This window comes from Carassius carassius, chromosome 50 (genome assembly GCF_963082965.1).
Source record: "Carassius carassius chromosome 50, fCarCar2.1, whole genome shotgun sequence".
NCBI classification, from domain to species: domain Eukaryota; kingdom Metazoa; phylum Chordata; class Actinopteri; order Cypriniformes; family Cyprinidae; genus Carassius; species Carassius carassius.
In genome coordinates this window covers 13,964,189-13,976,998 of record NC_081804.1, presented here as the reverse complement: position 1 = coordinate 13,976,998, position 12,810 = coordinate 13,964,189, and the positions used below count along the sequence as shown (strand labels likewise).

The 12,810-nt window shown below is 38.4% G+C and overlaps 1 protein-coding gene across 1 annotated transcript; it reads right to left on the bottom strand.

Moving 5' to 3' along the window:
• Positions 1-451: 451 nt before the first annotated feature.
• LOC132133128 (immunoglobulin superfamily containing leucine-rich repeat protein 2-like) lies at positions 452-4,186 on the bottom strand. The gene is made up of 2 exons (XM_059545858.1): positions 3,942-4,186; positions 452-3,429 (listed from the first exon to the last, which is right to left on the bottom strand). Exon 2 carries the CDS (start codon positions 3,418-3,420, stop codon positions 1,294-1,296), a length of 2,127 nt encoding a protein of 708 aa, XP_059401841.1. The 5' UTR covers positions 3,421-3,429; positions 3,942-4,186; the 3' UTR covers positions 452-1,293.
• Positions 4,187-12,810: the final 8,624 nt, after the last annotated feature.

Sequence of the window (12,810 nt, the reverse complement as noted above, 5' to 3'; positions counted from 1 at the left end):
GTTCCGCAACCTCATCATTCCTTTGTTCTACAGTTTAGTATAGTTTTCTCAAGAATTCATTATAGGCCACAATGAAAAATAATCACTGTTACACATTTTATTGTATCTAAATGTAAAAACAAATAATTTCCAGATTTGAAATGTTCAATAAATATCCCATAGGCTTATTCAGACTATTTATATATTTGTTTTGAAATATTCGTGTCAGAAACACAGAAAGCTAAATGAATCATACATTACTCGGGTCTTTGTTTATTTAGCAAATTGAAATAAAAGCAAAAAACATATCTGTTCGAGTGTTTGAGCTCTTTTCAAGCGGCGTTCAATATCCAGCGAATCGACTTCAAATTATTTATGATTTTTCATAGCTACTGAACTGTGTGGTTTGTGCTGGAGATTGTCCAGATTTTATAAAAACACTTTCCCGTGTTTGCAAAAAATGTCCAATACATTTGTTCGTTCAATATTTTTATTAAGGTAACGTACATAAAATCATATCAAAAGTTTTAAAAGGTTTGAGTATTTTTACAACATCATTGGACAGTTGGACACGAAACAAGTCACTATGCGTCTATTTACGATGTCGCTTTGACTGATGGTGAAAACGGACCATTTATATTTATATAAAAAGAGAGAACATCTTCTCAGGTTACTTGGCTTACACCACAAATCGACATGTAATATCTAGAGGCTATATTATCCTAATAAAACACACTTGAAAATACTTTTGTGTGACATGCCACGAACAAGAAGGCTATCTCAAAGAGAAGAAAGAACATCGTCAGTTCATAAAGGCGAGAGATATTTTTAAAGCACCCGTTTGCAAAAAGATTACAAATCACACATTTTGGGATCCCACATTACACTTAACAAGCATTTTTTTCTTTTTTCTATTTTCTTTTTCAAGGTGACCTGGCTGATTTTCCAGACACACACATGCTGTGGAAAGAGTAACGGTGTTTTTTTTCTTCTTCAGAAGCGCTGGACGTCCACTATACAATATGCACTTCTATGGCTTTAATGGCTACTATTGAGGCAACGTATGTTTATGATTATGCTAAAGTGACGAGACTTAGGAAAATCTATTGTTTTATGAGGTTTTCTGAAGACAGATTTGTCCATTTAAGTCTAGTCCACTCGATATATTCTCAAAAACCCTGTTTATAATATTGAACACTCTTCGTATGCACTTACTGCTAACCTTCTGAGGTAAAATGCGTCTGTGTTACGTGAGATGACAGTCTGTATTCGCCTGGTTTGTATGTGTTTCAGAGCAAACAGACAACAGGCATCTCAACCGGTTTGTTTGTAATTACCGTTGATCTCGGCAGATATGTTTACCGCTTCAGCCCCGAGCGGCAACCGATCGCTGTACTCGGATCCAACCTCAAACTCCTCCTGTGTTTTGGATTGTGACTCGGGAATGGACTCGGTAACCACGCTTCCCTCGATGTCCTCACCTTCTCCGTCTCCCTCCTCGCCATCGGCCTCGCCTTCTCCCTCTTCTAGCTCACTCGGGTTGAAGTTCTTCTCGGATCCCACGAAAGACGCCCTGGGGTCGAAATCCGTCGCGATTTGCTTTTCCATCTGATCTGGGTTTTGCGTCTTCATAATCAGCTTGTAAGTCTTGCCTTGATACTTGTAGAGCAGATGGCAGCAGGTGGCACCCAGCAGGGGCACGGTTGCCAAAGCTAGCAAAAAAATACTAACGACCACTATAATTAACAAAGATGGGATTTTCTTTCTAGTTGTGAAGACCACTTGGACTTGACAGTCCTGGCCCCCGTATGTGAGGCACAGGGTGTAATTAGTGCCTGGCTTGAGGCCCTGGAAGCGATAGGCGTTGACGCCCTCCTCTATCTTGGACCACTGCACCACTGAATGTCCATTGCCAGTACTGATGCAAAGGTACAACATGTCCAAGGGTGACTTTTTGGTGGACGTCTGGAAAAGACTAAAAGGCTCCTTATTCACAGTTTGGAGGTCTTGTTGTTGGCTGAGGTGAAGGTTTGATTTTGCGTTGGCCATCTGGAAAGGGTTCAGCTGAACTTTGGCCTCAGTTTCTGAAACTTCCAGAGCAATAACTCCGAAATCAAACGTGTATTGTTTGAGGTCATCCAAGCTGAGGTTGAAAGCATGGTTGGAGATGTACTGAGTGCCATCATTTACTCCGCATTTGCCAACAAATGGCAAAGTCCCTTCTTCCACTTGCTCTTTATTTACTGTAATGAGAGATGTTCCTGTTGGAAGGCTCTTTGCCTTCTCCCCAGATTTGGACCACATAACGCTGTTTTTGGAGCCTTTTGAACCGGGTTTGTCTTCTGGTAAATGGCTGGATGCTTTTGGGTCCAGCATGGAATTGATGGCGTGCTTTTTGGTGCCCAAAACAACAAGTCTCACAGAGCGCTCAACTTTTCCCATGTCATTGACAGCAGAGCAGGTGTAGTTCCCATCTTCCTTCTTGCTAATATGAGGGATGATCAAGGTGCCGTTTTGAAACACAAGGAACCTGTCATTCGTAGGTGGCCCGTTAATTGGAATCTCAATTTTTTCAACAATAGCTGGCAAAGGGAATGCAATTAGTTGGTTTCCAGCGTATATCTCCCATGTGACATCAGGTTTAGGGGTTCCTTTTGTTTCACAGTAAAGCATGACCATATATCCCTCAAAGAGTTCGGTTTTTTCTATGTTTGGCTGATATGTGATGGACACGGACGGGGCCTTGCAGTCCAGTGTGGGCATGCTAGTGACCTGAGTTCCTTTGAGGTGGGAAGGAGCATCGCAGACAATGTTGTTTTGCTCAGGGATGGAGATCGTGGATTTGCTGATCCAGTCCCTGAGCCACTCAAGATTGCAGGAGCAGGTGAAGGGGTTGTGGAAGATTTGAAGGTGAGACATGGAAATCAACGGATCAAACGTTCCCTTCACGATGGTGGTAAACTTGTTATTGTTAATACGGACCGAACGCAGTTCCTTCAGGTTGGAAAAAGCATCCTTGGGGATACTGACCATGTCATTATTGTTCATCTTTAACAACTGCAGAGCAGCGAGATTGCTCAAGTCTTCCCATGGAAAATGCTCAATTTTGTTGTTGCTAATATCCATATTTTTCAGCTGAATCAAAGGCGCAAAAGTGCCCCTCTCAATGGTGACGATTTCATTGTGAGCCAACCAAAGAGAGGTCACCTGGGTCACATTTATAAAGTTTTTGGATTTCAGCACTTTAATCTTGTTAGCTGAAAGACTCAGGGTGGTCACATTGGACGGCAAGCCCACGGGTACTTCCAGAAGGTCTCTGTAGGCACAATCTGTAAACTGGTGGTTTAATTTATCGGAGCATTTGCACTGCTCAGGGCAACTGTGCGAACTGCCAAGCACCGCAGTCCCCAAAGCAATAAGCATCAGGTATCTGGTTGCCATTTTCAGCACCTGCCAAGCACACATGAAGGTGCAGATTAGTACTTTAGAAGATTCTATATTTCTATATCTGAATCATGCACAAATAACCAACGTAAGAGTAAATTAAGAAAAAAAGAGTCAGTTTTGCACATTATGAGGGTGGAAATAAAAAGCAGTTGACATTACATTATATGGTCATGCACATTTATGTTGCTTTTATATTATATCTAATCTCTATTTTCGAGTTCTTGTCGACTAATTGAGCTTAATGAGAGGAAACAAGAAAGACAGCGGTCATCCCGAGCTTCCTGCTGCGTTACCGGGCGCCCGAGAACGGAACGCTCGGATCATGTTCGCTGTCCAGCGTTCTGAAAACGCTCTTCACTTTTTAACGAGACGCGTTTGTTTTGTGAATGTTCTAAACTTCTCCAGATTTGTAGCGACTGTTTCCTTAACCGCACAAACCAAAGTTTCAAGATTCTACTTACTTCCTGAAAATGTTGTGTACGCTTAAAAGGTTTAACTTTCTCACATTGTCTTACCTGTCTGTGATATTCCTAACACTCGCGCGGATTTCAGTCAACACGACACTTGATGAAATGTGTTAACTATAATTAATGCTCAGATGCCAAATTATCCCAAAACATGATGCAGCATTTTATATCCCGTTGGAAGTCTCTGCTGTTTTTGTTAGAAGACGGCAGATGATACATTTTAGTGTCCGTGTGAAGCTGAGCAGTGCAGAAGCTGTTTTCTCCTCGCGCTTGAGTTCGGACAGAATCCACTGCGCGCTCCCGCCTCCACAGTGGAAGGGGAGGGATTGTGAACGCGCAGCCTCTCCCTTCAATTCCGCATTAAAGCCACAGGGACTTTGCCGTCCAGATGAAGGTTATTCATAATTTAGATACAGTTGATAATTTATTTCACATGACCTCTGCCCTTGATACTGTGCATTTTCTGAATAAATTTTACAGGTGTAGCCTATTTTTTACATGAAAAAAAAAATCGTAAAATGGGCTACTGTATGTACCAACATCAAAGGAAAAGTGCTTATAAAATTATGAATTTATTTCTTTTAAAACATAAGAACACAAATAAAAGTCCAGCTATTACTGTCTGGTGACTAACTGTTTAAAATGAATAGAAAATTATATTATATAGCCTATATATTGCAATTATATTATTATTATTTTGTTGTTGGGTTTTTTTATGTGGAGCGTATTTTGTCTGTCATTATAATGTCCCTACATTGAAATTTGCGGACATGAGCAAACCAGTGGGTATTAAAAATTAACAGGTAAACTGAGCAACATTAACAATGACAACATGATGGAGCTCAGCAACAGCTGGATTTTCTGCTTGTAGGCTACTTTCGGTGACTTTTACAGTGGAAAATGCTTAATTTGTTGACAGGTCTTAAATGACCCTAGCTCTTACGAAACTAAATACAATGGAAATGTAAATACACTTGACTTTGCAGGACACAACCCTTGTTAATTCCTGTTCATCGTTTTATATTTTGTGTTGCGGTTTGCGGTGGTGACCCCAAAAACCCTTTTATATGCTGCCATCTAGTGGTCATTTTATATGTTAGGCTATTTACAAGCGTTAGGCTATTTATTTTATACCGTATATATATATATATATATATATATATATATATATATATATATATATATATATATATATATATATTTTATAATAATAATAATAATTATTATTTATTTATTTATTAACACGGGATTAACTTCAGAAAAAAAACAACATAATGCACTGCTGGAAATTAAAGAATTAAAGGCCAGTTTTTTCACACACACACACACACACACACACACACACACACACACACACACACACACACATTCTTCTTGCTGAAGGTGCAACCCTATGTAAATGCTATAAATTGGTAGCCTATAAACACACAGATCAATAACTTTCAACTTCAAAACAACAACAACAACAACAAAAATATTCAGCTCTTTCATAGTTTCTGATTCTGTGGCAGACAGTCACTCTAAGGCAGTAAAACTTTCTGTTTTAAATTCACCTATATAATAGACTACATTTATAAAAACATGCAACATGAGCTTTCTTCACACATATAAATATGTTCTTCATTCTCAATGGAATTTTGAAATGGGTCTTTTTTTACTTTCGGGGAACAGGAAGTGTTTTATGTTTTTATGTATATTTTCCTCACTGTTTAATGAAAGAGTAAATCGAGCAGAACGCGTAGCGTGAACGTTCTAAGAGCGGTTTATGTCGTCACAGAGCGCGATGTTTGAACTGAATGATCGACGGTTAATCTTGTGCTGCTTCTCTTTCTTCATCTGCTTTCACATCTGCAGCTGCTGGTGAGTCGATGAGATGCTCGTTACTAATCTAACGTTTTCGTATTGGTTTAATGTTTTCATCTGCATATCAGTCATTTGAATCGCTAATGGCGCTTTCCGTATGAACCGAATTATTGTTATGTAGATGTGTTATGTAAATTCCATTAACTTCTGCTACTTATACTCTTTTATAACATTTTCCGATCAGTACAAAACTTTTTGTTGCTTCTGATCTTGCATGGCTGCATCAATAGAAATGTTATATTGTGATTAAAATACAGTTGCAGTATGATGATACAGACGCAAGGTGGCGCTCAGCATCTTGCTATTAACAGTAAACACACGCACACACAAACAGCAGTTTTGGGGACTTTATTAGAGAAAATAGAGTGAAATTATTGTAGTATAAAACACATCAGCAAACCACTTATTTTATTCAATGTATTTATTTATCAATTTGCACATGTGCATTCTTTTGCTGTAGGATCCTCCATAAATGTTGCTGCAGAGTCAGAGATGTGCTGCTGAAAGTCTGGTCTACGATGAGGATTTACTTGTGTCAGAGAGCAGGTAAGTGTCGTAGGAGCAAAGTATTTCACTGCAGCATTGGTTTCAGTTCTGAGAGAGCTAAGTGTCGTATAATACAGGTGTTGTATATTAAAGGTAAGAGTTGTGTAGTACAGGTAAGTCTTATATAGTACAGGTAAGTGTAAGAGTATATGTAAGTGTTGTATAGTATAGGCACATGTTGTAGAGTGTATGTAGTTGTGCAGGCAGGTGGCCTTAATAGCCATTAAAATTAGGGTAAACATACCTATTAAGCTCACATACCCATTAAACACACTTCCATATTTGAGTTCAGATTATATATAAATTTAATACATGACCTAGATTATTTCTTTAGAAAAATCTTGTTATTTTAATAAATATTACATGAAATAAATATATATATATATATATATATATATATATATATATATATATATATATATATATATATATATATATATATATATATATATATATATATATATATATATATACAGTATATGAATATATCTGAACAAATTGAATACCTTGCTGCTTGATTTTTGTGTTCTGTTTTTTATGTGATTGACTTTCAATTTTTCATTATATAGGTTGTTTAAAATGTACAAGAATTTTTTATAAAATATGATGTGAGCTTATTGGGAATAAGGGTGTGCTTAAAGGGTACAAACAGGTACACATTTTTCATTTAATGCTGTATATCTTAATTGAAATGCTTTTGTGTGAGAGATTAATATTTTAACTTAATATAAGTTAACAATAACTTGTGCACTAAAAATGCCTCAGTGTAGATTTTGGTGAGCTTAATAGGTATGTTTACCTTAAACCTCCTCCAAGGACGCCAGTCCACCATTTTCACCTACAGCAGTGCTTCTCAAACCTGTCCTGGAGCCCCACACCACTACACATTTTGTTTGTCTCTCTCAACTTACACACCTGTTTCATCTCATCAGCTCATTTGTAGACATTGTAAGATCTGAACTGAGTTAGTCCAATAACAAAGACACACACAATATACAGTTGTGAGAGCCTGCAAGACAAATTTGGCAAGCACTGAACCATAGCTTTCTCAATATATGGCCATTAGTCATATTAGAGGCTTGAGGTTTGGCCCTGAGGTACCAGACTTGGCCATGGCTTCCGAGATACCTGTGGTGGCCGACACTTCCAGAAGTCGCTGTAACAGCTTATGCTCACTGAAGTCCCTTTCAAAGCCATTGCCTCCCTGTGGTCCCTGTCTTAGCCAACGCTCCCTGGGGTCCCTGTGACAGCCAATGACGCTTGAGGTCTCCCCTGTCATGGCCAAAGTTTCCTGAGGTCCCTGTCACAGGCTGAGCGACTGAGGTCTCTTTCAATACCAACCATTCGAATATGCCTACTTCCATACTATATTATAGGCAAAAAGCAATATTTGAAATTAGTAGTAGGTTTATATTCATGGCTTTCATGAAAAGTACACTGACGACCTACTACCTCTTACGAGATTCTGTGCAGTGAATAAGAGTAAAGCAATGTAACCCACTCAATAGGTCACATAACAATACATGTAGTATGTCCAGATTGCATTCATACTATACATATGTATACTTTATAGAACATTATTTTCTTATGGTCATAAATTAATCTCTGTCATGAAGCAGCACATGTCGTGGCCACTGCCCATGAAGTCTCTAGTTCTGTCCCAAATGACGTTCTATAAACAATGCACTCTCTGGATTTTAGAAGGGTTGAATCGTCTCAAGCAGTACATTAACCTTTTACTACCCAGAAGTATATGCAATTGCCAGGATGAGGAAAAATTACTGTTCGGGAGCAAGTTCAGCTTCTTGACAGCCTGGTGGATGAAGCTGTCCTTCTCCTCCCTGATAGCAGCAGACTGAAGAAGCTGAAGCCATTATCTGAATGAACACATGATGCACTGCTAAACTCACACTATTGTCTCCTTGCGCTTCCGGTAGATTACCCTAATAATCATAATAAGCATGCACCATAGACTGTATATTTTTGTCGCGACTTTGACTGGAGCTCAGCTGCATGTTTTTAATGTGGCCTGTTTTTGAACAATTACTTTTAAAAAAGCCTGTCTCAAGCTGACGCGATACGTTTCATTCATTTTGTGCTGCTTTTGCGTTCTCATCTGAGTGAACGTTTCCGGTATGTGAGTCCACGCTTCTACAGCAAATGCGTTCTGCGCATTCATATGCGCTGAATACTGCCAAAGATTATATATTTATAAGCTCATATTAATGCGTTCAATTAAAGCTCACTATCTGACTCGTTTTAGAGTTGCTAATGAGTTTTGAAGTCAGCAAAAAGTAGCGTCACAGTCACACGCAGGCTAATCATGAGCGATCGTGTTTACATCATCAAGTCATCGCTGTCCCTTCAGAAAACTCGTGCACATCCCCAGTCCTCATATGTATTATATGTAGCTGTTGTTGTAATGCTTAAATATAACAGTTAATTTGAAATAACCCAATAAATTCATTAAATTATTATTATTGTTTGGGATTTAAGACAAGTTTGGGGCTGTCCTAAATTTAAGAAGTTATTTACAACGATTTTTAAGAAGATTCTTTTCAAGAATTTGAATTCTTCTTAGGTTTTGTCTTAAGAACAATCTTAAGAAAAAAGATAAGAGCATTCTTAAGAAGATTTTTTGGGGAATACAAAATATTTTTATCATTTTTCCTAAAGGGTTAGTTCACCCAATAATCAAAATTATGTAATTAATAACTCACCCTCATGTCGTTCCAAACCAGTGAGACCTCCGTTCATCTTCGGAACACAGTTTAAGATATTTTAGATTTAGTCCGAGAGCCTTCTGTCCCTCCATTGAAACTGTGTGTACGGTCTAATGTCCATGTCCAGAAAGGTAAGGAAAACATCATCAAAGTAGTCCATGTGACATCAAAGGGTCAGTTAGAATTTTTTGAACCATCGAAAATACATTTTGGTCGAAAAATAGCAAAAACTACGACTTTATTCAGCATTGTCTTCTCTTCCGTGTCTGTTGTGAGAGAGAGTTCAAAACAAAGCAGTTTGTGATATCCGGTTCGCGAACAAATCATTCGATGTAACCGGATCTTTTTGAACCAGTCGACCAAATCGAACTGAATCTTTTAAACGGTTTGCATCTCTAATACGCATTAATCCATAAATGACTTAAGCTGTTAAGTAATTAATTACCTAATTTTGATTTATTTGGTGAACTAACCCTTTAAGTTAGAAAATAAGAAGAAGAATTTTATCCTTAAGAATGTTTTGTGAATCCAGCCCAAGAGTTGTAGACTAATGGTAAGATTTCAGGTAGGTCCTGTGAAATACGGGTAAGAGTTGTAGACTAAAGGTTAGAGCTGTAGAATACAGGTAAGAGTTATAGACTAAAGTTAAGAGTTTTAATGTACAGGTAAGCGTTGTAGACTAAAATTTAAATGTTGTAGACTAAAGTTAGCTGGTGCAGACTAAAGTGAACAGGTGCACACTAAAGGTAAGAGTTCAGGTAGGTCCTGTGAAATACAGGTAAGAGCTGTAGAATAAAGGTAAGCGCTGTAGAGTACAGGTAAGAGTTACAATGTACAGGTAAGAGTTGTAGACTAAAGTTAACAGGTGCAGAGTAAAGGTAAGAATTGTAGTCTAAAGTGAACAGGTGCACACTAAAGTTAAGAGTTCAGGTAGGCCATGTGAAATACAGGTAAGAGTTGTAGACTAAGTTTACAGGTGCAGACTAAAGGCAAGAGTTCAGGTAGGTCCCGTTAATTACAGTTAAGAGTTCAGGTAGGCCATGTGAAATACAGGTAAGGGTTGTAGACTAAAGAAAACAGGTGCAGACTAAATGTAAGAGTTGTAGACTCAGTTTACAGGTGCAGACTAAAGGCAAGAGTTCAGGTAGGTCCCGTGAAATACAGGTAAGAGTTCAGGTAGGCCATGTGAAATACAGGTAAGAGTTGTAGATTAAAGTTAACAGGTGCAGAATAAAGGTAAGAGTTGTAGACTAAAGAAAACAGGTGCAGACTAAATGTAAGAGTTGTAGACTAAGTTTGCAGGTGCAGACTAAAGGCAAGAGTTCAGGTAGGTCCCGTGAAATACAGGTAAGAGTTCAGGTAGGCCATGTGAAATACAGGTAAGAGTTGTAGACTAAAGTTAACAGGTGCAAAATAAGATAAGAGTTGTAGACTAAAGAAAACAGGTGCAGACTAAATGTAAGAGTTGTAGACTAAGTTTACAGGTGCAGTCTAAGTCAAGAGTTGTAGACTAAATATAAGAGTTCAGGTAGGTCCTGTAAAAACAGGTAAGAGTTGTATACTAAATTTTAAAGTTGTAAAGTACAGGTAAGAGTTGTAGACTGAGTTAAGAGTTGTAGATGAAAGGTAGGAGTTGTAGACTAAAGGTACAAATTACAGAGTACAGGTAAGAGTTGTAGACTAAAGTTAAAAGGCGCAGACTAAAGGTAAGAGTTCAGGTAGGTCCTGTGAAATACAGGTAAGAGTTGTAGAATAAATGTAAGTGTTGTAGAGTACAGGTAAATCCTGTGTAATACAGGTAAGAGTTATAGACTAAAGTTAAGAGTTGTTGACTAAATGTAAGAGTTGTAGACTAAAGTTAACAGGTGCAGACTAAAGGTAAGAGTTCAGGTACAGGTGTATCTCAATAAATTAGAATGTTGTAGAAAAGTTCATTTCTTTCACTAATTCAACTCATATTTTGCGAAACTTGTGTATTAAATAAATTCAATGCACACAGACTTAAGTAGTTTAAGTCTTTGATTCTTTTAATTGTGATGATTTTGGCTCACATTTGACAAAAACCCAACAATATCTCAATAAATTAGAATATGGTGAGATGCCAATCAGCTAATCAACTCAAAACACCTGCAAAGGTTTCCTGAGCCTTCTCTCAGTTTGGTTCACTAGGCTACACAATCATGGGGAAGACTGCTGATCTGACAGTTGTCCAGAAGACAATCATTGACACCCTTCACAAGGAGGGTAAGCTGGCTGTTCACAGAGTGCTGTATCCAAGCATGTTAACAGAAAGTTGAGTGGAAGGAAAAAGTGTGGATGAAAAAGATGCACAACCAACTGAGAGAACCGAAGCCTTATGGGGATTGTCATGCTAATTCATTTAAAAAATTTGCGTGAACTTCACAGGAACTGAGGCTGGGGTCAAGGCATCAAGAGCCACCACACACAGATGTGTCAAGGAACCACAGACAATGTCAGAGACGTCTTACCTAGGCTAAGGAGAAAAAGAACTGGTCTGTTTCCCAGTGGTCCAAAGTCCTCTTTTCAGATGAGAGGAAGTTTTGTATTTCATTTAGAAACCAAGGTACTAGAGTCTGGAGGAAGGGTGGAGAAGCTCATAGCCCAAGTTTCTTGAAGTCCAGTGCTAAGTTTCCACAGTCTGTGATGATTTGGGGTGCAATGTCATCTGCTGGTGTTGGTCCATTGTGTTTTTTTGAAAACCAAAGTCACTGCACCTGTTTACCAAGAAATTTTGGAGCATTTCATGTTTCCTTCTGCTGACCAGCTTTTTGAAGCTGCTAATTTCATTTTCCAGCAGGATTTGGCACCTGCCCACACTGCCAAAGCATCAGAAGTTGGTTAAACGACCATGGTGTTGGTGTGCTTGACTGGCCAGCAAACTCACCAGACATGAACTCCAGATTCTCTATGGGCTATTGTCAAGAGGAAAATGAGAAACAAGTGACCAAAAAATGCAGATGAACTGAAGGCCACTGTCAAATAAACTGGGCTTCCAGACCACCTCAGCAGTGGCATAAACTGATCGCCTCCATGCCACGCCGAATTGAGCCAGTAATTAACGGGATAGTTCACCCAAATAGCTAAATTATGTCATTAATAACTTACCCTAATGTTGTTCCAAACCCGTAAGACCTCCGTTTATCTTTGGAACACAGTTTAAGATATTTTAGATTTAGTCCGAGAGCTCTCAGTCCCTCCATTGAAACTGTGTGAACGCTATACTGTCCATGTCCAGAAAGGTAAGAAAAATATCATCAAAGTAGTCTATGTGACATCAGAGACATCGAAAATACAATTTGGTCCAAAAATTGCAAAAACTACGACTTTATTCAGAATTGTCTTCTCTTCCGTGTCTGTTGTGAGAGAGAGTTCAAAACAAAGCAGTTTGTGATATCCAGTTCGCGAACGAATCATTCAATGTAACCGGATCTTTTTGAACCAGTTCACCAAATCGAACTGAATCGTTTTAAACGGTTCGCGTCTCTAATATGGATTAATCCACAAATGACTTAAGCTGTAAACTTTTTTAATGTGGCTGACACTCCCTCTGAGTTCAAACAAACCAATATCCGAGAGTAATTCATTTACTCAAACAGTACACTGACTGAACTGCTGTGAAGAGAAAACTGAAGATGAACACAGAGCATACAGCAATATAAACGAATGGGTAAAACTGTAGCTGTAACAGATGTAAAACTCACAGAAACTTCTCAGGGAATCGACACAGAAGGTAATTTAATATTATTTTGCAGTCTGTAGTAGTG

Coding starts and splice junctions, on each gene's coding strand:
- LOC132133128 (XM_059545858.1), bottom strand. CDS start 3,420: ATGGCAACCAGATACCTGATGCTTATTGCTTTGGGGACTGCGGTGCTT.